The sequence below is a fragment of the Phocoena sinus genome, chromosome 13, assembly GCF_008692025.1.
Source record: "Phocoena sinus isolate mPhoSin1 chromosome 13, mPhoSin1.pri, whole genome shotgun sequence".
NCBI lineage: Eukaryota > Metazoa > Chordata > Mammalia > Artiodactyla > Phocoenidae > Phocoena > Phocoena sinus.
Genome location: NC_045775.1, coordinates 46,877,687 through 46,902,738, shown reverse-complemented (window position 1 = coordinate 46,902,738; position 25,052 = coordinate 46,877,687). Strand labels below are relative to the sequence as shown.

At 33.9% G+C, this 25,052-nt stretch overlaps 1 protein-coding gene and 1 long non-coding RNA gene across 3 annotated transcripts in view; one reads left to right on the top strand and one right to left on the bottom strand.

Moving 5' to 3' along the window:
- Window positions 1-25,052, bottom strand: part of LOC116764257 — a 201,890-nt gene that overhangs the window by 161,746 nt on the left and 15,092 nt on the right. Inside the window, exon 2 of the long non-coding RNA XR_004352822.1 lies at window positions 23,968-24,072. This is a non-coding gene — a long non-coding RNA (uncharacterized LOC116764257). The remainder of the gene's footprint in view (window positions 1-23,967; window positions 24,073-25,052) is intronic.
- The window catches only part of PNPT1 (polyribonucleotide nucleotidyltransferase 1), a 38,645-nt gene that overhangs the window by 9,367 nt on the left and 4,226 nt on the right, over window positions 1-25,052 (top strand). Inside the window, exons 8-25 of one of the 2 annotated variants that reach the window (XM_032652685.1) lie at window positions 77-190; window positions 3,762-3,948; window positions 4,828-4,879; window positions 5,283-5,340; window positions 7,366-7,462; window positions 7,915-8,017; window positions 12,277-12,347; window positions 14,099-14,135; window positions 16,030-16,096; window positions 16,182-16,271; window positions 17,459-17,512; window positions 21,807-21,913; window positions 22,366-22,437; window positions 22,528-22,591; window positions 22,976-23,059; window positions 23,424-23,507; window positions 24,454-24,560; window positions 24,645-24,700. In XM_032652685.1, the coding sequence (XP_032508576.1) occupies window positions 77-190; window positions 3,762-3,948; window positions 4,828-4,879; window positions 5,283-5,340; window positions 7,366-7,462; window positions 7,915-8,017; window positions 12,277-12,347; window positions 14,099-14,135; window positions 16,030-16,096; window positions 16,182-16,271; window positions 17,459-17,512; window positions 21,807-21,913; window positions 22,366-22,437; window positions 22,528-22,591; window positions 22,976-23,059; window positions 23,424-23,507; window positions 24,454-24,560; window positions 24,645-24,700 (1,504 nt within the window). The remainder of the gene's footprint in view (window positions 1-76; window positions 191-3,761; window positions 3,949-4,827; window positions 4,880-5,282; window positions 5,341-7,365; window positions 7,463-7,914; window positions 8,018-12,276; window positions 12,348-14,098; window positions 14,136-16,029; window positions 16,097-16,181; window positions 16,272-17,458; window positions 17,513-21,806; window positions 21,914-22,365; window positions 22,438-22,527; window positions 22,592-22,975; window positions 23,060-23,423; window positions 23,508-24,453; window positions 24,561-24,644; window positions 24,701-25,052) is intronic. The other variant, XM_032652686.1, reaches the window with a different exon arrangement.

The following is a 25,052-nucleotide window of genomic DNA, read 5'->3' as shown; positions in this document are numbered from 1 at the left end:
GGATTGAAGCTGTCACTAGGATGTCTTGAAAACTGAGTTTTTATTAAACAGTTGCCAATATTTTAATATGTTTTAGGGGCAGTACGAATAGGAATGATTGATGGAGAATGTGTTGTTAACCCAACACGAAAAGAAATGTCTTCCAGTACTTTAAATTTAGTGGTTACTGGAGCACCTAAAAGTCAGATTGGTAAGTAGTTTAAGTGGTAGATTTATTCTGGATTTTACTTAAAAGTTCTGGCTTCTTAAATATGCATTTAAACTTTTTTTGTATGTGTGCTTTGTTAATTAGCCATAAAGATTTTTGTTTTATTGCTGCCCTATTTTGGTAGCGCTCTTGCTTCATATCAGATAATACCTAAAATTATAGACTGTTATACCACTCTAATTGAAATATACAAAAGTCATTATCAAGGTAATTCTAGTAATTATTTTTAGACAGATAAGCTAGTCTAAAATTTGAAGTTCCAACTATGGTAGTAAATTAATTGTTTCATTCATTTAAATATGTTAATTTGGCTAATGCAGTCATTCTAAGTCTGTTTATTGTCCTCTGAGAAAGAGGTATCATATTTCCAGTAGGTGGAAAACTAGTAATAAAGTAGAAGAAATGCTCTGACTGTGGGCCACCTTCACTCCTTCTAACTAAAATGTCATAATTGCATGAATGAAAATCAGGGGCTGGTTCTGTTGAAGAAGAATGGGCTTTAACAGTCCAAATGACCTTGGTTTGAAACCCAGCATCTGCCACAGTTAACCATGGACAAATTAATTAAGGTCTCTTAGCAGTTTATTCTGCTATGTGACATGTGATGTCTGGAACTTTTTGACAATGGATCTTCTGTGGGAACATTTTGATGAAATGTAAACTATTAAACTTTTAGTTCTTTTTCTGTACAATTAATGTGTGAAACACCTCATTTCCAGCTTCTTCTTTTGGAGTGTTAGTAATAAGTTAGAATTAGGTATTATCAATATATATGATAGACAAAACACATGAAACAGGAGTTGTGTATTGTCTACATGTTAGTTAGGGATTGTGTGGTTAAACTAAATAACAAGGCTTAAACAAGATAGGAACTTATTTTTCTCCCAAGTAACAAAAATTCAGAGGTAATAAGTCCAGGACAGTTACAGCAGCTCCATAATGTCTTAAGAAATCTAGATTCTTTTTAGCTTTCTACTCTGCTATCCTCAGGGTGTGGCCCACATCTTCATACTTATGAACAGGCTACCAGAGCTCTGGCCAACTTTTCTAACTTACAGGCAGGAGGAAGAAAAAAGAAAAAGGGGAATAGAAAAAGGAGTGTGCCCTGTGAGTAAGTCAGCCTCCCTTTTAAAGAACTTTCCCAGAAGTCCCCACATAGCAGTTTCCACTTACATCTTATTGGACAGAAGTGTGACACATCTGCATCCATGACTACAAGGGAGGCAAGGAAATGGTTTTTGGATTCTACCTTGAGAAGGTGGGGAACTATTGAAATATAGAGAGGATTCCAAAGATATGGGGAGGCTCTGAATAACGAATGACCCCTACATCATATTTGAGCATCTCAGAAAGGGCCTTGAGCAGAGTATTGGTTTACTATTTGAAGTTCACTTGGTCTCCATCTGAAATTTTTTTTACTGAAAGTTACAATGTTCATTTAATTCCAATTAGTAAATCGATTTGGCTTCTTTATAGGGCCTTTATGATTAGAATCAAGGTTTGTAAAGTACCCAGCATAGTACCTAGTACCTAGTAAGCAAACAGTCAATACCTGCTATTACCATTAAGACACAAAATAAACTTGCTTCTAAATGGTCATATAGCTTCTATCTGCCTTAGAATTTGAACCCCTCTAATTTTAAATAGATATTGGAGGAATGAACTAAGGATCTTTACTGTATCTGTGGCATGCCACAGAAACCTGATAGACAGCCTTCCAGCTGGCTGTTCTCAACCGTTCCTCTCTAGATGGAAGAATGAAACCAGAAACTGCTTAAACCATCACAGGGTAGTCTTGAGTAATTATAAGGAGGCTGAACGTGATTCAGAACCAACCTGTAAGGAGACTGGTTTCAGAAGTTACCAGCATCCATTTTATGACTTCCGCATCACTATTTTCAGCCAGTACTCTGTACTTTTGTCAAGGTATACCAAATACACATTTGACCCCATGTTCATGTGTTAAAGTTAATATTGGGTCCAAGTCAAATATCATCATCATGGAATTTATGGGATACAAAAATACAAAAAAATAATTGCTACCATTTCATTATTAAAATATTTAGGGCTTCCCTGGTGGCACAGTGGTTGAGAGTCCGCCTGCCGATGCAGGGGACATGGGTTTGAGACCTGGTCCTGGAAGTTCCCACATGCCACAGAGCAGCTAAGCCCATGCGCCACAATTACTGAGCCTGTGCTCTAGACCTCGCTAGCCACAACTACTGAAGCCCGCATGCCTAGAGCCCATGCTCCGCAACAAGAGAAGCCACCGCAATGAGAGGCCCATGTACCACAACGAAGAGTAGCCCCCTCTCGCTGCAACTAGAGAAAAACCCATGCACAGCAAGGAAGACCCAATGCAGCCAAAAAATAAAACAATAAGAAAAAAGAAAAATGAATTGCTTTGAAATTTAATTGGTGAAAACAAAGGCTGAGTAATATTAATTATGATGTGTCTTTCTTTGGGTCATCCTATGTAGGGTTTATTCAGCTTCTTGAATATGCAGGTTTATGTCTCTGCCAAATTTGGGGAGTTTCAGCTATTTTTTTTTCCCAGTACTTTTCAGCCCTGCCATCTTTCTCCTCTCTTTCCAGGACACCAATGACACAAGTGTTATATCTTTTGTTACACTTTCACAGGTCTGCTTCAATTGACTGATGGAATTCCAACATATGAAGCATATAAGTAGATTTTTTTTCATTCTCCATTATGCCTAGAAGCCTTAGAAGTGACTTTTTAGGCAATAATAAATCTTAATGACAACATTATGTGGTTAAACATATTAGTTATGATGGCGACTATGTATTACATGATCTTTGACTTTGGACAAGTTGAGGAATGCCAGAAGTGGCACACAAGTTGGCAGGAGTCTATTCAGCCTTGTAGAAACCAAAACCAAAGCTGAATAGTAGATTTTAGCTAGGTACCATGCTAGAAGCCTTACTTTGGAGATTCCCTGCTTTACACAGGAGTTTTACTGTTACAGAACTATAAAAACAACCTTTTTATGGTAGTAGCTAGGGTTCTCTAGTTGGCTTACTTGAAACAGTATCACTACAAAGATTTCCCTACCTGTGCAAGAATTAGACAATGTGACAATGACCAAATTAAGTGGGAAGTCACATCAAATATTGTTAAACAGGAAACATTTATTGGCCACCTATTGTGCTGATATTATAAAATTTCATTTAAAATACATTTTAAAAAAAGATGCAATTGTACACATTTAAAAGATGGAATTTTATGGTATTTGAATTACATCTTATAAAGCTGTTATAAAAAAATTGTGTGCGTAGTTTATTTTCCATTTCATTTTTTATGAGAAATCTCTCATTAAATTTATGAAGAATATAAACCTAACTTCAAATATCAAGGTTTCTTTATTCATTTACTACTGTTTATATTTTGGAATTATGTTGATTCTGAGGAAAGAAATCAAAAAGGATTAATAAAATTCATCTGTAGTATTTATGTCATGTCATGGTATTTGAAAATGCTATATTGGTAAAAGTTTCAATGGTAGTCCTTTTTGTTCTTTCTTTTTTTTTTTAGTCATGTTGGAAGCCTCTGCAGAGAATATTTTACAGCAGGACTTTTGCCATGCTATCAAAGTGGGAGTAAAATATACACAACAAATAATTCAGGGCATCCAGCAGTTGGTAAAAGAAATTGGTGTTACCAAGAGGACACCTCAGAAGTTATTCGTTCCTTTGCCAGAGATTGTGAAGCACGCTTATAAGTAAGAACATCTGTACAAAAGAAAATATGAAAGTGTCACCAGATTTAATTTCCTCTCAGAAAAAACTTCTCACGGAAGCATTGTCCATGCATTACTTCTTAAATAGCACCCTTCTATTTTAAGAGTCATTGCCATAAACACCAGTCTAATGCTTTAAAAAGGATAAACCCACATCCCTCTTGAAGGGCCTAAGTTTGACTCTCAAAGGAAAGGGGAGAGTGAGTTTACTGGTGAAGATTCAGATCATCCTCATATCTCTCTGTGTCAAGGAAAAAGAGTATATAAAGCATAAGATATTTGAATATCTAAGGAAACTATTGAGGTTCTTGAAAAGAAATACAATCACCACTATATGCCCAGTCCTTATAATAGTGCCTGCACATAAGCACTCAGTAAATTATGAATGAATGACCAGAAAATTATTTCACTTTACTTGAAATAAATTGAAAAAGTTAATATTTCCATTAGTATGAGTCTCACAGCCATTACTCAGAGATTAAAGAGTTATATACACTGTCCCCAACAAAAGCGTTGCCTGCAATAACAGCCAAAGCACGTAGAACAGGAAAAAACAACTGGTCATATGAGAGAGACTGAGCAGACAGAAAGAGAAAAATCTAAGGTGAAATTAATTGAACAATGAAGAAGGGGGGGCATGTGTGTGATTCCCTTAAGATGTGAGGAGAAAGAAATTTGTGTTTTGTATCATATTATAAATAGTAAACAGATTAGCAGTGTTATAGAGCAATAAATACATATTTTTAATTCTTTATGAAATGTTAAATATTTTAGCTTATTATTAAATATTTCAGTTTTGTTTATAATAGACACTGCCTAGTGTTTCCAAATATGCTGACATTTATTTTGTGCTTAAAATAGACTCGCCATGGAAAAACTCTACGCAGTTTTTACAGATCATGAACATGATAAAGTAGGTATACCTGAATGATAAAGTAGGTATACCTGAATTTTGTTTATATAATTGTTCTGGGAATTCTTTTTTGTCATAGCTTACACAGTTTTGTTTATGAATATTTGTCCTATTTTTATGAAAAATCTCTATAAACAGAAAGCTAAATAAAAGCCTAGCTGTTTGCTTCTCCATTCTCCTTTTGTTGGGAAGGAAGTTTTAGGGAAAACTTTTAGGGAAGTGTGGAAATATATTTAAATGAATTAAACAGGTAATATTCCCTACAAATCAATAACCAGTTTCAATATTTTAAAGAATGTTACCATGAGAGAGAAATCTGATTACTATTACAATGTGTTAATTGTATAATAATTTAAAAAATAGAAATGTTAAATATAATAACTGAACGTCAACTTTCTTTTAGATTTCCAGAGATGAAGCTGTTAACAAGATTAGATTAGATACAGAGGAACAACTAAAAGGTAATTTTTTTTTTTTTTTAGTTTAAAAAATATTTAAAGGAAATAATAGATTTTAAAGTTTCAGTTGTGAGACCTTGAACAAATTGGTTATTCTCATTACTCCTTAGTTTTATCTTTGGTAAACTTAAAATAATGATACATCCCAAGGTTACTGTTAAATTGACCTCTATAAATGGGTAAGAACTGCACCTGACATAGAGTGGGCACCAATAAATGCTGAATGTGAGGTATTCCTGACCTTTTCTGGATCAAACTCTCATACTCCAAAATGGGTATCGTTGTATCCTGTCATGAAAATCTAAAAGATATTCTTTAAAATTCTTGTTCTTAATTTGTAAAACTGCAATACTAATAATACATGGTTTGTGGGGATTGAATGAATAAGTCATTTACATCTGCGCCTGGCACATAGCAAGTGTTCAGTAAGTGTTAACTGATGTTGTTATTATTAACATGTGGAATTGTAAAATTTAGATTTTAGAGAATCTTGCTCTCTAAAAATTATTAAACAAAGGATTTGATTGTTTTAATATCAGTCACAAACTGAATGTGTACCAGGCATGACATATAGTTCTCGTTAATTTTTCTGCTAACAGACAAATATTCTCTCACCTGAGTATCTTATTTTAAGACAAAAATTCTGCTGCTAGCCTTGATATTAAGGCCATTACCTATAATTGCCATTGAAAAAGTTTGGTCTTTTCTCACTATATTTCATCCTATTAAGAATTAGAAGTTGTTGGACTGAATGAATAAGCATTTTCAGAACTTTAATGGAAAACTGATGAATTCATAAAAGTGCTAACAAAAGATCAAGATGAAAAAAAAATTACATGGGACTGAGTGAACTGATGACGATGATTATAATTTTTGTGACTTTGTTTGAATTAAAAAAAAAAACTTTGAAAAAAAAACTTTGAAGCATTTAGTACAAAATACAGGTTAATATCTTTATAACTTTGACCTGGGAAATAATTTCTTAAACAATTTACAATAAAAGAGCTAATCATAAAAAAAAAAAAAGAGAGGAGCTGTATAACACCTGTTGCCTTATTTAAAAAGAAAAGTGATTTTGTGTTTGTCTTAATACATAATAGAATACCTTCATGACCCTCTGGGTTCATAGGATATTTTAAATGTTTTGTTACTAATTATTTTCGTCTCCAAGTACAACTCAGTTAAAGCATAAAAATTCATATTAAAATATAATATTTAAAATTATTCTTGCCTGATGAAGACACAATTCTTAATATATCTCTCTGTGGCCACTTCTTGTGTTCTGGTTACTTTAAAGTTATATTTAATAAACCAATTGCTTAAGAGAACAGTGCTTAAAACTTGGCATAAATCAATTGGTAAGATAAAGTAGCTGAACATTTAAAAGCACAAGCCTAGGCCGACAAATCTGTATTCAGGTTACAGCTGTCAGTTACTACCTGAGTGATCTCAGGCAATTTACTCCTCCTCTTTAGGCCTGTTTTTTTCTTCTGTAGAATGGGGATAATAGTAATAGAATTTACTTCATAAATTCCTATAAAGATTAAAGGCATTTAAAAAAACATGTAAATTACCTGGGTTATGAAAGAACTTGATAAATGTTAACTAAAAACTAGTCGGTAGGGATTTGTAAAATATAAAAAAAAATTATTCCTCTATTTGTGGACCAAGATAAAAAGATCCTAAGGCAAAACAGTTAAGGAGGCTACTCTTAGAAATATCACTTAAACCTTCTCATGATATGGTGGGCTAGATTTGTCAGATAACAATGTAATAGAAAGCTGATTTCAAAGCACTATTGTTCTGGTAGAAAGCAAACTAAGTTCCCATTAACAGTGCATTTGAGGTATAATACTTGTGTCTCTCCTACTTAAAAACACTTAATTTATCTACTTTGAGGACTAAATGTTCACAGTCAACTCCCTTGGCTTACTTCCATAGTTAATTTATTTGATACTGTGAACTTAAGAGAAATCTTATCTTCCAGAAAGAGAAAATCTTTGTTTTGGTTTGTCTTTTCTTCTATAGAAAAATTTCCAGAAGTTGATTCCTATGAAATAATAGAATCCTTCAATGTTGCTGCAAAGGATGTTTTTAGAAGTATTATTTTGAATGAATACAAAAGGTAAATATATCCTTTTTTGATGGAATTGAAGGCAGGTTTCCTCAAAAGTGGCAACCTGCTCAAAGCAAGAGACTTTTTTTTTTCAAGTAACAGGAAAGAATTATATAATGTTTATTTTATAAATGGATACCTGTTGAAGAGTGTGTGCATTGGGTAGATGTGTTCATCTCTCTGTGGGCCTCGTATAGAGCATTGCTTCACAGCTGTGACTGCATGTTAGAATTACCTGCAGAGCTTTTTAACAATATAAGTGTATGGGTCACAACCCTTGAAATTCTGATTCAGTGGGACTTAAGATGGGGCCCAGGTATCTATATTATTTTTTTAAAGTTCTACAGGCAGTTATGACATGCAGTTCAAGTTGAGAACTTCCTGGTAGGATTCAAAAGATAATGTGTGATTTTTCTGACTTCCAACACCGCTTTTCTTAATTATTTCCTTTATTACTGTAGGTGTGATGGTCGAGATTTGACTTCACTTAGGAATATAAGTTGTGAGGTAGATATGTTTAAAATTCTTCATGGATCATCATTATTTCAAAGGGGACAAACACAGGTAATATATGTAAAAAGCTACTATTATTTGCCAATACAGGATTGCTTAATTAGTTCTAATAGAAGTACATTATGTAGGTTTTTAGCATATGGAATATATTATCTATTCAGAGTACTTTGATTTTTAAAAAATGTTTAACAGTCAAGATAATGAACATATCAGTCGTCCCCTAGAGTTTCCTCATGCCTCTCTATAGTCTCTTCTTCCTGCTCCCCTCCCTTTCCTTAGGCAACTACTGATCTGCTTTTGTCCCTGTAAATTAGTTTGCATTTTCTAGAATTATCAGGTATTTTTATTACATTTTTCTTTTAATCTTAAGTACACAAAATTAAGTCACTCATACTCCTCAGTTTATGACATATTGGCATTGTTGGTCTATGGCCAGGCCCTCACTTTTTTTCTCCATTTAGCCTGAACCTTAGTCCTATTCTTTTCCTTTACCTATTCCCTTATATTTAACATATATGTGTATGCATTGTTTCATGTATGGTATTATGCTTTATTTTAATTATGTTAATCACTAAGTTTGCCCATCTAATGGGTACAAAGTGGTGTGTCATTGCTTTCATTTGTGTTTCCTGATGAGGAATGAACATCTCTAGCCAATTAACATGATAACTGTATAAACCATACCCTGGGGGGCTGCATACCTCCAGGGCACTCTTTTCACAAAGATAGTGTCCCTAGAGTTGAGCAGAGTGGTAGCCCTAGTTAAGGTTTGCTCTTTTGTGAATTATCTGCTCATATCCTTTGACCAATTTTTTTTTTCTTTTTTTAATATGGTTTACTGTCTTTTTCCTGCTGGTTTTTTTTGTTTTTTTTTTTTTCCTGTACGTGGGCCTCTCACTGTTGTGGCCTCTCCCGTTGCGGAGCACAGGCTCCGGACGCGCAGGCTCATCGGCCATGGCTCACAGGCCCAGCCGCTCCGCGGCATGTGGGATCTTCCCGGACTGGGGCACGAACCCGTGTCCCCTGCATCGGCAGGCAGACTCTCAACCACTGCGCCACCAGGGAAGCCCTTCCTGCTGTTTTTCACTGAGTTCTTATGTGTTTTAAATATTAATCCTTTTCAGTAAACATAATTTGTATGTATCATCTCCCTCTTTGCCATATGTCTTTTAACTTTGCTGTGGTAGCCTACTATAAGCATACCTTGGAGAGACTACAAGTTCAGTTCCAAACCACTGCAATAAAGTGAATATCACAATAAAGCAAATCACACAAATTTTTTGATTTCCCAGTGCATATAAAATTTATGTTTTATACTATACTGTAGTCTATTAAGTGGGCAATAACATTACATCTAAGAAAACAATGGACAAACCTTAATTTAAAAATACTTTATTGCTAAAAAATGCTAACCATCATCTGAACCTTCAGCAAGTCATAATCTTTTTGCTGGTGAGGTTTTGAAAATTTCGAGAATTATCACGATGTGACACAAAGACACAAAATGAGCAAATGCTGTTGGAAAAACGGTGCTGATAGACCTGCTTGACACAAGGTTGCCACAAACCTTCAATTTGTAAAAAAGGCATTATCTGCAAATAATTAAAAAGTTAAACACAATAAAGTGAAGTGCAGTAAAATGAGATATGCCTGTATATGTCTACAGTGAACCCAAAATCTTTACTTTTGAGGTCTTCTTAAAGAAATCCTCCCTTACCCCAAAGTCACAAAATTATGCACCTACTTCTTCTATTAACTTTCTAGTTTTAGCTATTAAATTTAGACTATTAATCTATCTTGGAGTTTATTCCTATACAAGGTATTAAGTAGAACTCTCCAGAGTGAGCCAATTTTGCAACACTGTTTACTAAAAGTTCATTTTTTTCCCATTGATTTGTAATGTTACCTTATCATATTCAAAGTTTATAAGTACATGTTTGAACTATACTCTCTTCCATTGTTCTGTGAGTTAACCTGGGCCAGTGTCAGACTGTTTTAATTATTATAGTTTTGGGATATATTTTAAAATCTGAGGGGCAAATCCCTTTTTATTCTTCCTTCTCTTCCCACCCCAAATTGTCTTAGCTCTTCTGTTACATTTGTTCTTTCATTTAAAATTTAGTATCACATCAAGTTCTGAAAAAAATCTTTCTATCCAATACGATTTAGATTGGTTTTGCACTAAATTTACGGAATGAGTAAAACATGATATTTTTACAATTTCAATCACAGTCTTTACAATAAATATAGTCTACTGCTCCTTTGATTTGGGTTTTCTTTTATGGCTTTTAATAAAAATTTTAAAAAATAACTATTAAATTTTGTATACTTGTTAGCCCTTCTGACAATGTCTTTTAACTAGAGTGTTTAGTCCATTAATGTTCAATTTAATTTTTTGAGTTTAGTCTGTCATTTTATTATTTTTGTTTAGCCCCTCTGTGTTTTGTTTTTCTATTCTTTCTGCCTTTTTAGATTAATTGAATATTTTTTAGATCTCCATTTGAATTTGTTTGCTTTTTAGCTATACCTCTGTGTTATTTTACACTGGTTACTACAGAGAATACAGTATACATTCTTTTCACAGTCTGTTTACAGTTAATTTTTTTCACTTCACACAAAATGAGTAAAGTTTGCAACCACTTAGGTCCATTTGACCCTCCTTCCATCCTTTATACTGTAGTTGTCTTATGAGTTACATCTACATGTGTTGTAACTCCACAAGGCAACATTATAACTTTTATTTTAAACAGTTACATACTTAAAGAAGAGGGAAAAGATAGTCTTTTATATTGACCCACATATTTACCATTTCTGATGCTTTTTTATTTCTTCCTGAATATCTAAGTTTCCATTTAGTATTATTTTGCTTCAATCTGACAGGACTTCATTTAGTATTGTCCTATGGATGTTCTGATAACAAATTCTTATTTTTCATTTATCTGAAAATGTCTTTATCTTTTTACAAAGAATCTTTTGCCAGAATATAGATTCTGGGTTGATGCTTTCTTCTTTCAGAACTTAAAGAAATGGTCTACAGTTTTTTGTTCTCCATTTTTTTTCTGATGAGAAATCAGGGCTCATTCAAATCATTGTTCCCTGTATGGTATTTTTTGTTTTCAACTGGGTGCTTTCAAGATTTTCTGTCTTTGGTTTCAGCAGTATGACTATGAAAAGTGTGGTTTTCTTTTATTTGTCCTACTAAGAGTTTCTTGAGCTTTAAACCTATAAATTTGTATCTTTCATCAAACTTGAGAAATTTCAGCTGTAATTTCTTCAATTTTTTTTTCTATCTTATTCTCTCTTTTCTCTCATTCTGGGGTTGCAAGTACATATATTAGTCCTTTTGATATTGTCCCACAGGTCCTGGAGGCTATGTTCTTTTTTCCCTCCCTCGTTCTGTAGAGTGGGCAGTTTCTTCTAATCCATCTTCATGTTCACTGACTCTTGCCATCTTCTTTCCATTATGATTTATTTTTCAGTTCTAGAATTTCTATTGGTTCTTTTTTATGTCTTTGAATATAATTATGATAGCTATTGAAAATCCTTGTCTGTTAATCCAACATTGAATCAGCTCAGGGTCAGTCTCTATTCATTTTCTTTTCTCTTGAGGATGGGCCCCATTTCCTGTTGTTGTTTTTTTTCTTGTAGGTTGTATCCTGGATGTTGTGAATGATACATTGTAGAGTCTCTGGATTATGTTATGTCCCTACAGTCTTCTTAGATTAACCTTACTTTTTTTCCCCCCAATTTTAAGCAGTTCGTTTTATTGGCTGAACCTTTATTGAGGATTCCTTTAGGGTCAGGTTTTAAAATATTCCTCTTCCTGTCCTCCTCCCCCAGCACTCCCTAGTGCTTTACATATGTAGTCTATGTGATATTAGACTTCTGGATTATTGAGATTTACACATAATATTTATAATGTGTAAGTAATATAATTTCTAATGTTTATGGAATGAATAAATGTTTACTGTACTTTGGCAAGCTTTGAATAGAACGTACTTATTTCTTTAAAAGCTAAGTGGGTTCTTCAAATGTTTTTAGTTTTCATCTTCGTTGTTAGTAAATTAAAGCCTGAGGAATTTTTGGTTTTTTTTTAAAGAAGATGTTGGGGGTAGGAGTTTATTTATTTTTGCTGTGTTGGGTCTTTGTTTCTGTGCGAGGGCTTTCACTAGTTGTGGCAAGCGGGGGCCACTCTTCATCGCAGTGCGCAGGCCTCTCACTATCATAGCCTCTCTTGTTGCGGAGCACAGGCTCCAGACGCACAGGCTCAGTAGTTGTAAGCCTGAGGAATTTTATTTCTTCTTTTTTAGGTGCTATGTACTGTTACATTTGATTCATTAGAATCCAGCATTAAATCAGACCGAATTATAACAGCTATAAAGTAAGTTATGTTTTTGGGTTATGCTGTTACAATATATAATTCATGTGGTATATTATTATTCTTAAAACCTGTATCTCTGTACTTCATTTTTCTATTTACATAATAGTGATTTCAAGGGGTTTTTTGTGCTGTATTTGTCTCCTAACTCATTTGTTAGAACAAGTTTTGGCAAAGCATTTAATTCTTTTTAATATGGGTACATTTAGTTTATTATCTCTAAAACCATTCCTCTGGACAGATTTCCTGGGTAATCTTGAATGGATAGGTTTTTCTGTTGAATATTGTAAACAACAGAGCAAATAAATAATAAGCAAGAATCCCATTTCCCAAAAAGAATCTGGAAGTTGTTAAAAGAAAAAACCTTATCTAATCCCAAAGCACATTTGAATTTGTGTTAAAAAAAAAAATACTTGGTTTTCCTCCACTGTTCCTAAAAAGTCAGCAGTAAAATCACGTTGATCAATTTTAAATGATGAGAATCTATATTACAGTCCCCACCAGCATTTATGCATCAGAGTTCTGGAACTCACAGCCACAGATCTTCCTCAGTGCCTAACAGGGTTGCTTCCCTTTCCTTTATTAAGGGTCTCAGAAGACCAAAGGACTCTGCCTCCCTCTTCCTTCTGCCCAACTGATGACGATAATCCCCAGTATCTTCAGGATAGCATCACTAATTGTTTTTCATGTACCTAATAAAAATAACAGCTGTATGTATAAGACTTGTATGTTCATCATAATCATAATTCTTTGTGGTGAGGGAGCTCTTAAACTTTTGTGTTTTAAGTTCCCATCTAGACCAAAACGTGGTTGCCCTATCCTTCTTCATTTTGACTCCTTCTAGGAGGCAACACAGCTTCATAAGAGTGTGCACTGGGTTTGGCCAGCATACCTCTCTGTGTTCTAGTCCTAAGTCTATAAGGGCATACCCATCACTGAACCACGCTGGTCTTTGGTTTCCTCATCTTATAAAGTGCAGGTACTGGGCTAATGATCCCTCGCCTCCTCTCTAGCCCCTAAACTATGATTCCTTTAGTCTTCTGAAGGTGTCTGGTTTTTAAATTTCTTTCCCCAAGGCTGTAATTTATGGTTGTGCAGATTCAGCCCTAGCCCAGGACTTTCTAAATCCTCTGTACCAGAGGTGCCTTTTGTAATCCCACTCAAAGGGGACACTGTTTGTGCCAAGAACCTGTATGTGCTTGTCTTTTCCTCAGTTAAAAATAAATCTGGTTTCCTGCTTCCAGAAATTTTGTTCCTTCTCATGCTTATTCTCCCCATTATTCTAGATTCAGTCATAATAGTTCTCTTTTCAAACCCTGAAAAAAATCTTTGCTTGTCAGATCTCCTGATTGCTCTCAGCTATATCATTTCAGTTATTGATCTTCATTTCACATGTTTGACTGGGAGGAAGATCATAACTCTGAGATTTAAGTAATGTGTTTATATTTAGGATTCTCACTATGTATTAATGCTTTAAAATACATCTGTTGTCTTAGTATTCAAATCTGGATATCTAAGTGCTTTATTTTAAGCAAAATTGTTTTCTTAAATCTGTGTAGGATTCATTCAGAAGCCCCAGAAAAAAATACTGTTTCTGACATTCATCCTTCTAATTCTTCTGGTATTCAATTTCAGACCAACTCTCCTTAATAACCAATTGTTTCTTAAATCTCCCTTACATCTTTTTTAGTTGTTTATTGAATAAACCTGTATCTGTGTGATTTTTTTTTTAATATTATGCTTTTTGTTTGCAGTGGGATAAAAGATAAAAATTTCATGCTTCACTATGAGGTAAGATGAATTTTTCCCCAATATTTTATTATGAAAGATTTCCAGAATACAGCAAAGTTGAAAGAATTTTACAGTAGATATCAGTATATCTACTACCTAGGTTCTACCATTAACATTTTACTATGCTAGTTTTATCATGTCTATCACTGTTACTTTATTGCTTACAGAAGGGATTTAGAGAGACAGGTAGTACCTTTCCAACCAACAGCTTTCTGTCTGAGTCATACATAAAAGTTAAAGTATAGTAGAGAATACTGTATTGGTCAAGAAAGAGTTGTAACTGTTCACATGTGTTTCAGACAAGTGGGGCTTTTCAAATACCTCAACTGACAAATCACCATCTCCCTTTAGTTCATTTAAATGTTCATATTTTTACTCATTTAATTAGTAGTAAAAGAACTGAGGTATTTAATGTTAAACTACTTTATATGAAATCATTACATATAATTGAGTTTGGGATTGACTTTATTCAAAAGTAATCCTAAGGGACCAGATACAACACAACCATATAGCACTTCAGTTTTAGTAGTTGAAGCATACATGCTGGGAGGCTAGTGTAACATAGCAGGTCTTTTGAGTGGCCATTGTTGATTGCCCAGAATCCCAACATCTCAGTTTTGTTGAATCTGCTATAGTTAATAGAGAACATTTCATGTAAAAAAAATATCCATAAACCTGGAGATTCTCACAGGTTTTAAGTCCCAATATCCTGTTTTAGATATAAACATGCTACAGAAGCCACAGAGGAATAGTAATTGATAAGGCACATCCTTTGTCAAGAGCTGAAGAGCACATGGCAATCTTTAAAAAAGGGCACCTGTGAAAAATGCAGCTCTAGCTGATTATTAGGGAAAGAGGTGAGGGCGGGGGCAGGAGAAAGATATGGGCTGTTATTGCTGTATTGTCCCATTTTTTAAAAACCTTTTTATCATAAAATACAGATACAGAAAACCATATAAAACAAAGGATGACTTAATGGGTTTTTATAAGGCAGACACCCTTGTAACCACCACCCAAGTCACAGTATAGAATGTTGCCAGTCACCCCAGAAGCTCCTCCATGTTTTTCATCCCAGTCTTAATACCCTTCTTCCCCTGAAAATAACTACTCTCCTAAGTTTTATAGTAATCACTTCCTTGGATTTTTATTGCACATCCCTAGGAACTATAGTGTAGTCTGGTCCATTTTTTTAAAATTTGGTATCTCTTTGTGTCTTTTAATCTATAGGTCTCTCCTCTATCACATTCTTTTCTTTATAGTCTCCCTGTTGAGGCCGCAGAGCCATCTGACCTGTAGTGCTCCCCACAGTCTGGGTGCTGCTGATTGCACTCATGGTGCAGTTCAGCACGTTCCTCTCTGTTTCTGTCTCCTGCAAATTGACTGCTAGATCCAGAGGCTGTATCAGATTCATGTTCCATCTCTCCTTTTTAAAAACATTCCAGATTTTATGGGAAATTTCTCAATTTTTTAAATGACTGCAACTAGTTCACATTCTTTTAAGACGATATATCGATCAAATAAAATGGTTTGCAACCCCTGGCTAAGGTAAAACCCTTATTGAAAAAGATCTGTTTCCTCAATGTGCATTTTTTAAAAATACGTACATTTCTTGTATTACAAAAGCAAAGTATTTTGCTATTGTTAGCAATTTAAACATTATAGAAATTTGTGGTGTAAATCCCCATAACCATCCATTTCCCACCGCAGGTCACATAAACACTAGAAATAGCTACTTTGAGCAATTTGGTATATGTTTTAGATGTCCAGACATTTTCTGTGTGTATATAAATGTACTTTTTTTTTTATTAACAAAAATGAGATTCTACTGTTTTGTAACTTATTATATATATGGGATATCTTTCCATGTCATTTGTACGTGGTTTTTGTTTTTAAGTTTCCTCCCTACGCAACTAATGAAATTGGCAAAGTCACTGGTGTAAATAGAAGAGAACTTGGGCACGGTAAGTACAAATCTGTATATGTACATGGTATTCTTACAGAGACTTAGCATATTTTTTTTGCTTATTATTTTCTATTCTGATTTAGGTGCGCTTGCTGAGAGAGCTTTGTATCCTGTTATTCCTAAAGATTTTCCTTTCACCATAAGAGTCACATCTGAAGTACTAGAGTCAAATGGTATGGTTTTGAAATATATTTTTCCTAGTCAAAAAGAACAGACTCGCTGTTATAGTTTTAGCTTTTCATAAATAATGTTACATTACATTTATTACTACAGTACCCAACCAACTGCAAGAGAAAAATGTGTTTAATCATATACTTATCTGAATCTCTGTTCTTCACTAATGAGCTCTTTTGAAAACAATATAATGTAAAACAAATATTTCTCTTTATGTGTCTTTTACAATAGATCCAGTTTGGGTTATTTGTTTTATTTTTATAAAGAAGCCAGAGAGCAAGGCCAGCTTGGAGAGAGGAAGGGAAAAATATATAGTGAGCCATTAAGCAGGGAATACCTGTCATATATCACAGATATAAGTAGATATCATAGAGAGAGACTGGGCTAAAAGGTCAAATTTATTTTTTGCTTCAAAGGAAATTCTTTTTTTTTTTTTTTTCTGGCAGGGCTGTGTGGCTTGTGGGATTTTAGTTCCCCAACCAGGGATTGATCCCGGGCCCTTGACAGTGAGACAGCACAGAGTCCTAATCTCTGGAATGCCAGGGAATTCCCAAAAAGTCAAATTTAAATTAAAAATCAGTCCACAGATCAAGGAAAGGTGATATAATCATTAAAGGCAGAAAGAGCATGTGGTCCTCAAACGTGTAGCAGACATAGATCAGATGTTCATAGATACTTTTAAAAAAACACCAAAGGTCAGAATTTAAACTAGAGACTTTCTGTTCTCTACTGGGTGTGACTAGGCTATAGCTTATGGTCCAGTGAGAGAGCTACAGCCCTGTATCTTTAACTGCCTTCTGATGAAGCAACAGAAGAGGCATGCTGTTTTTTCTGGTAGGTTTCTTAGAATCAGAATCTCTAGCACTGCTGTCCAGTAGAACTTTCTGTAGTGACAGAAATTCTCCCTCTCTGTGCTGTCCAGCTGAGGGACTGAATTTATTTCAAATAATTTAAATTTAGTGGCCACATGTTGCTAATGGCTATCATATTGGACTGTGCAGCTCTGCAGTTTGTGGTTTAGGAAAGGTTGCCTTAAATACTTTAAGAAGGAAGGAAAGAATATTGAATATTTAAATTATAAATTTAAATTATAAATGAGTATTTGTAAATAACCAGTAGTAGCAATATTCTACATTTAACAAAAATCAGTATTAAAGCAAGTATTTTTATTTCTTTCTTTGTATAGGATCATCTTCTATGGCATCTGCATGTGGTGGAAGTTTAGCTTTAATGGATGCAGGTAAAAGAGTTATGACTCAAAACTACCAAAGCTTATTTATATACATATACTTGATTAGTATAAAATATAGGAGTTTTTTAAATTGAATTTTAGTAAGACTTGAAGAAGTCAGATTACAGATTACCAAACCTGGCCAGAAGGAAGATAGTTACACAGTACAGCTTCAACTATACAGGTATCTGCTGGAATTCTTATTCTTGGCTAAAAGCAATACACTGAAATTATTTACTTGGTGACCCCGCAGGCTTTCTGAGAGCTCTGCAATTGATTCCATTCACTAAGGAAGTTTGGATTAGCAAGCAGGAGTATTAGGACCCATAAAGGAAAGTAACTATGTAGTCTTTCAGTTGATTTATGCAAGCCCTGAAAAGAACAATGCCACTCACAGAAGAGTACACAGAACTTCAGGATAAGAAGGAAGACTGCAAGTGATTCAGTATAATCTCTGGATCTGAAACACCAAAAGGGAAAGAGGCAACATGTTAAGAGACTCTGAAAACAGTATCTGCCAGTCACCAATGATGCTATTCAAGAAGAGAAAAGGAAACTAAAGACACTCAAGAGGCCACACAAAGAGTTCCCTATAAGTTCATACATTTACAGTACAGAGAAACAGAAGGATAGAAAGGATAACATAACCAAGGATGAAATGAAAGAATGGTATAAATGTATAATACCATTTCTAAAAAGATTAAAACTTAAGCCAAAGCAAAAAAGCTAAAGCCAATTAAAGGCATTTTTCTAGTTGTGTTCAGTGGAAGGAAAACATAATCTGATATTTAAGGTAGCTGGTAAAATACCATTTCTATTTTCACCTTCATGCATTCATTCAACAAATCTTTATTGTATGCTACCTCTGTGCCAAGCACTGATCTAAGCTCTTGGGACACAGTGGTAAACAAAACAAAGTTCCCGTCCTCATGGAGGTTGCATTCATCACTCTTATAATCTCATATTGGAAAACACAGAACAAATCCTGAAAAAGGTGAACTGAAAGATTAAATCAAAGATCATAAGAGAGTCTTTAACTGCTTTAAATGAATTCAGATCGTTAGGTCTAGACAAAAACCCATCCTAAGTAATGATGAGAACTTCATCATAAGATAACTGAACCAATTTGGCAGTACTGGAGAAATCATGGAGATTAGTATACCAATGACACAAAGAATTCTTACTTTGAAAAATAAGAAATGTATTTTCTGTAAAGTATAACCCAGTGAACTTGACAGTGACCATTGGCAAGACTCTTAAATGGTAAAAGAACAGTGTATAAGTATTTTAAGAAAGGAACCAGAAGAAACTCATTTAAAATAAGTCATGCCATAGTAAACTCATTTTCTGTTTTTGAAAATATTACTAGGTTTAGAGTAGAGAGGGAGGGTGCTGCTTGTGCAGTGTGTCTAGAGTTCACCTTGGCAGTTAATGACCTTGGCAGTAAATGATGCAGAAATTGAGAACGGGTAATAAGTATACCATTTATAACTGGTTGAAGGATGAGCAGCCAGGACTGGATAATCTGATGGGTAGGTTGGAGAGGGGTCTCAAGTAGAATACTTGAAGCTGCTCCATCCTAAACCCTGTCCCCTTCAATGTTTTTTGTTATTGACTTGACTAAGGACACTGGCCTTCCAATAAAAAGGATACTGATAAAAAGGAGTATGTGACTGATATGTTAAATGACAGTTTTTAATCTCTAAAAAAAAATGTTGACAAGATAAAAAAATATGGAGCCAAATAGAAAAAAAATTTGACGAGAATAAATGTCAAATTCTGTGAGAAGAGCCAACAAATGGTATTTGATTCAAACACGAGTGCTTGCCATGTCCTACATCAGACACTGTCTATGCTCCAGGGATACAAATGGTACCCAGTTTTAAAAAAATTTACAGGAACAAAAACAAAGATAAAGATACTAACATATCAAAGAGATAATACAAATATGTACAATATGGATGAAGAACTAGGTTGAACATAATTGGCTTCATAGAGACAGCGACAGTTCATCTGGGTTTAAAGGTTGAGTGGTTGTTGACCAGGCATATTATCAGCAGGGCCCGTATTTCATGTGAAAGGAACAACATACGCAAAGTTATAAAACAGTATAGTGTGTTCCTGAAATGTATTTGAAAGAAGTGATGATGTAATAAACTGGGACCAGATTTCAAAGATCAGTATGACATTAAGGAGTTTGAACTTTTAAAGCTAGTATCTCCCAACTCAGTATTCCATAAAATAGAGTACAACAGGATGTTGATTATTGTATACTATGGGAAAAAAATGTGTTCTAAAGTAGGTTTGCACAGGGTTAAGCAAGTGTGTTTAATATGGTTTAAATAAACTTAAATATGTTAACGTGAATATTGAATCTCTAGGAGCAGGATATGTACTATTTCCCAAACTTTTTTGACCACAGAACTTAAATAAAAAATTCCTGGAAGCAGGTAATAGGGAATTTGAAGGATTTTATGGAGAAGAGCGGCATGATGCGAATCTGCTTTTTTTTCTTTTGGGGGTAGTTTTTCCTAGCTTACATGAGAGCCCTAGGGCATGTGGTGGGAGAGAACAGGAGCTGGGGTGCGGGTGGGGTTACTAAAATCTAAAACACTGGACAGGGAAACTGTTGCCAGGGCAAGAAATAATGTGGACTTGGAATAAAGGAGTCGAAATGGATATTTCAGAATCTAGGACAATTTTTTTTTTAATTTAGAGGATAAACTAATCAGATCTTTGTGACTTGATAGTGTATAGGAAATGAGGAAAGACGTGTTGATTCTAGTATGAGTGTCTTATTGCTTTCAACCAAGACAGGGAATGCAGGAGAGAAGGGATTTATTGGGGGTGATTAAATTTTGAATATAATTGTATATATATATTTAAGATGTGTTGGGGACATTTAGCTGGAGATGTCCAATAGGCAGATGGGCTATACAGATCCAGGGTTTAGAAAAGAGAACTAGGCAGAAGGGATAGATTTGTAAGTCATCATTGTAGGTGACAGTTAAAACTGGGCATATGTGAGATTGCTTAGAGAAATATGAAATGAGGTCTCTGTCACACTCCTTTATACCACCAAATAAGTTCCAAGTGATCAAAACTTTAAACTTTTTTTTTTAATTAAACAAGGAAGATTTTATGAAAATCTTGAACAGAGAAAACCTTTCTAGGGAATTCCCCCGAAGTCCAGTGGTTAGGACTCAGTGCTTTCAGTACAGTGGCCTGGGGTTCAATCCCTGGTCAGGAAGCTAAGATCCCACAAGCCACGGGGCACAGCCAGAAAAAAAAAACAAACTTTCTAAGCAAAATCCAGGAACCATGATTGCATATAAAATCCTCTACAGGAAAAAAAAAATTACAATAAAGTCAACAAACTAGAAAATAATATTTTACATTACATTTCGTATTTATATTTACCATAATATTCTATATATTTAACAAAGATCTGTCCATATTAAAAGAGCTCTTACAAATCAATAAGAAAAAGACTAACAACCACGTAAAAAAATGGTTGAAGGCCATGAATAGGCAGTTCACAGAAAAAGAAATAAATGGTTTAAAAACATGAAAAAAAGTTCAACTTCACTCAAACAGAAATCAAGTTAAAAACAATAAGCTGCCATCTTTATCATTCAGATGGCAAAGGTCAAAAGATTTGACAAAAATTAACAAGAATATAGAATAGCAGGTACTCTCATATACTGCTGGTAAAAGTATAAAACGCTACACATTGTGGAAGACAGTTTGACACTATAACAAATGTAAATTCACACACCCTTTGACTCAGTAACCCCACTTCTATTGTATAGCTTATAAACACATACAGGGAGTACTCTGCAGCCATTCAAAAGAATAAGGTAAAGAAAAGAAAAGATTACACTCACATTTTTACTCCCTCAGTATAATTTTCTGGGAGGATATACAAAAAATCTAATAGTGTCTGTCATGGGAAGGTGGACTAAAGGGCTCAGGCTGGAACCATTTAACAAATACATGATTACTTTTCAAAAAAAAAAATAATAAGGCACCAAAAGCAAAGGACAAAGAAACGGATTACTTTAAGAGTTAAGTTTGCTATTATTAGAGAGGTTTTTGTTGAGAACAAAATTAGAATTATGTTAAGGAGCTTTTATTATATGTTAAAGAGGAAAGGAGATAGTCATATGATTTATTAAGACCTGTACTCTAACTTAGTTTTGGTAACTGTCAATTTAGAACACCATCCAATGTCAAAAGAAGATGAATAACCTATGTTAGGCTGATGTACACACTGCACACAAGTTCTCTTTCTCAATTATAGGAGTTCCAATTTCATCTGCTGTCGCAGGTGTGGCAATAGGATTGGTCACCAAAAACAATCCTGACAAGGGTGAAATAGAAGATTATCGTTTGCTGACAGATATTCTGGCAAGTATATTCACATTTTCAGATATTTAATGGTGAAGATTATACACACTTTACAAGTATAGTGTGCTTAGAAGAATGCTAGTGCTGGAGAAATAGAAGTCCTTGTTCTTACTTTCCTCTTCTGCATATTTGCCTTGGATTTTATAGAATGTGAGTTAAAAATATTACAGAATAAGTGTCCATAACAGCTCACTTTAGGATGATCATAAATTAATCCTTATGCATTTATGGGGGGGAACATGATCTGAAAATAGAGTGATTTTCTAATGAAATATTTATAACTTAAAAAGCCACAAATTGAAAGCAGTAGTTAATATACAGGTATTTTTTTGTGTATAATCCTAAAGGACATGGTTTACTTATAAAGCTATTTTTAAAAATTCCTCTACAGTGACTATGGGTGAATTTCACTTTTGTTTAAAATTATATCATAATTTGTTAAATTCTTTAAGGGGATTGAAGATTACCATGGTGACATGGATTTCAAGATAGCCGGCACTACTAAGGGAATAACTGCATTACAGGTATTTTAAAACCCATTTTGTTTCATTTAAAAATATTTAAATAAGGTCAGAAATCAATATTTACATAAATTTTCGGCTTTTCCATATTAGGCTGACATTAAATTACCTGGAATACCAATAAAAATTGTAATGGAGGCCATTCAGCAAGCCTCAGGTAAGCCAAGCCAGTGTGCCTGATTCTCCTTTTATCATTGTCTTTGTGTTAATGGGAACTATAATTCCCATTAGGCTTATTATAAAATACTGCTTTAGAAAATGAAATTTAATGTAACAACCTAGATCAAGAAGTATTAAGTTACTGGGTACATGACTAATCATCAATGTGGAAAACCAGTGAAAATTCAGTTTTTACAAATGGACTCCCCGAGATAGGATTGGAGAAGGGAATACAAGTAGAATTGTTAAGGTAATTAGGATGTAAAGAACTTTGATTACTAAGCTAAAGAGTTTGGATCCTACTTCATAAAACTAATACTGCTATATCTGATCACATTTATTTTATACAGTTATAATTTTATTATGTTTTTATCTCTTCAAGTGGCAAAGAAGGAGATATTACAGATTATGAACAAAACTATTTCAAAACCTCGAGCATCTAGAAAAGAAAATGGACCTGTTGTAGGTAATACATTAAAATTACTGATTTCATGATAAGGTAAACATATGAAAGTACATTGGTATTTAAAATTTTTTTTAAATCCATACACAAAACAAAAAAGTCAAATGCTTTTATAGTTAAAATACTTTAAATTTGAGGGGATATTCTTAGATGTTAGAATTGTTTTTAGTCACATAGCAAATTGTTTTTCTATATTTCATGCTGAAATATTTTTACATGTGTCTAGACCAAGTCTTGAGTGACCAGTACATGTTTTGGGTTCATATATATATATATATGTGTCTGTATATATATATATATATATATATATATATATATATATATATATATTTAAATAATTTATATTTTTGTCTGTACTACATTTCAGAAACTGTTCAGGTTCCATTATCAAAACGAGCAAAATTTATTGGACCAGGTGGATATCATTTAAAAAAACTTCAGGCTGAAACAGGTAAGAGTTGTATGATGTTTGGGATTTTTTATTTAATGCTAGGTCAGGTAAGTTTGCCATTTCACCTCTATTGTGTTTCTCAAAAAATATGTTTGAGAAATGAGAGACAGATATAACATTGACATCTCAATGAGATGAAAAAAGGATGTAATGCTGACATGTCTTTACTGTAAGTTTTCTGTGTATGCCTCATAATAAATTAGCAAACGATCATCTTTATATTCAAGAAGACTGACTTAGAATTCATCAGTTTTTCTTCAACATTTTAAAATCAAACATTTAGAAAAATTACTTTTTCACTTTAGAGGAGTTTTGCTTTAATTTTTCTCATTATGAGTTCTGCTATTTTTCACTTAGTCTTATTTATTTAGACTCTTTTATTTAAAGGGTATGTGTAGAAGTAGTATGCTTTACAATTTGTTTTTTTCTGGAATCAATCTTTGGGTTACATAGTACTTACCAGATTTGAGGTTACTGAAGGAGAGCGAGAAGTAGAGTCACCTTGGGCAGTTCTCAAGATTGAGAAACGGACATGATTTTGTCCCTTATCCATCTGTTCACCACTCTAAAGAGTAAGAGGGAGAAAGAAGAAAAGGTGAGGAAAGGGTTCTAGTATAGTTTCTTCTCATAATTAAGAGTGCAAAACCAAACTCTCCAAAATAAGAACTTATATGCTTTCTCCCACCAGATTGTGGGCTCCAAGAAAGTAGGGACATTAGCTCACTGTTGTATCCCCAGGGCCTAGCACAGTGTTGGATACATAGCAGGTGTGCAGTGTGTATTTGTTGGTAAATGAATCCCTTCATTTCTAAAGCAGTGATTAAGCATAGCACAACCCTGCCCAGCTACTTCCAGGTCATTCCCCTGCTCTCACATCTACTTTTACGACTATTCTCCAATGGAATGAGCAAGTTAACTTTAATATATAAAATTATTTTTTTTAAAGGAGTAACAATTAGTCAGGTGGACGAAGAAACATTTTCTGTATTTGCACCAACACCCAGTGCCATGCATGAAGCAAGAGACTTCATTACCGAAATCTGCAAAGATGATGTAAGAATAGATCTTTTAATAGTTTTTTTCTACTTTTTGTTGCTGTTCTCTTTATGAATCTTACGGCTTATTTTGCACTTACAGCAAGAGCAGCAATTAGAATTTGGAGCAGTATATACCGCCACAATAACTGAAATCAGGTAATATCAACTAAAATGCTGTGCTGGTTTTTATAAGATTTATATTACAAGCTCATGTTAACTTCACATTTGCATTATTTACTTTGAAATTGTAAAATGTTTAGATTATATGTCAATTACCATATAATCATTATTTATTTTTAACATAAAATTTATTTTCTGCACCAGTTTGTAGATTTTCACTAACATGGTTCTGTGATTATAATTATACTAATATATTCTTCTAACTGAATTGTGTTCTTTAACCAAATTTCCCACCATTTTAATCTTCCCAATAAACAGTAAACAAGCCCCAAATAGACTTAGCAATATTTCCTTTTTCTTTTTTTTTTTGGTAGTTTCTTGTTTGTCT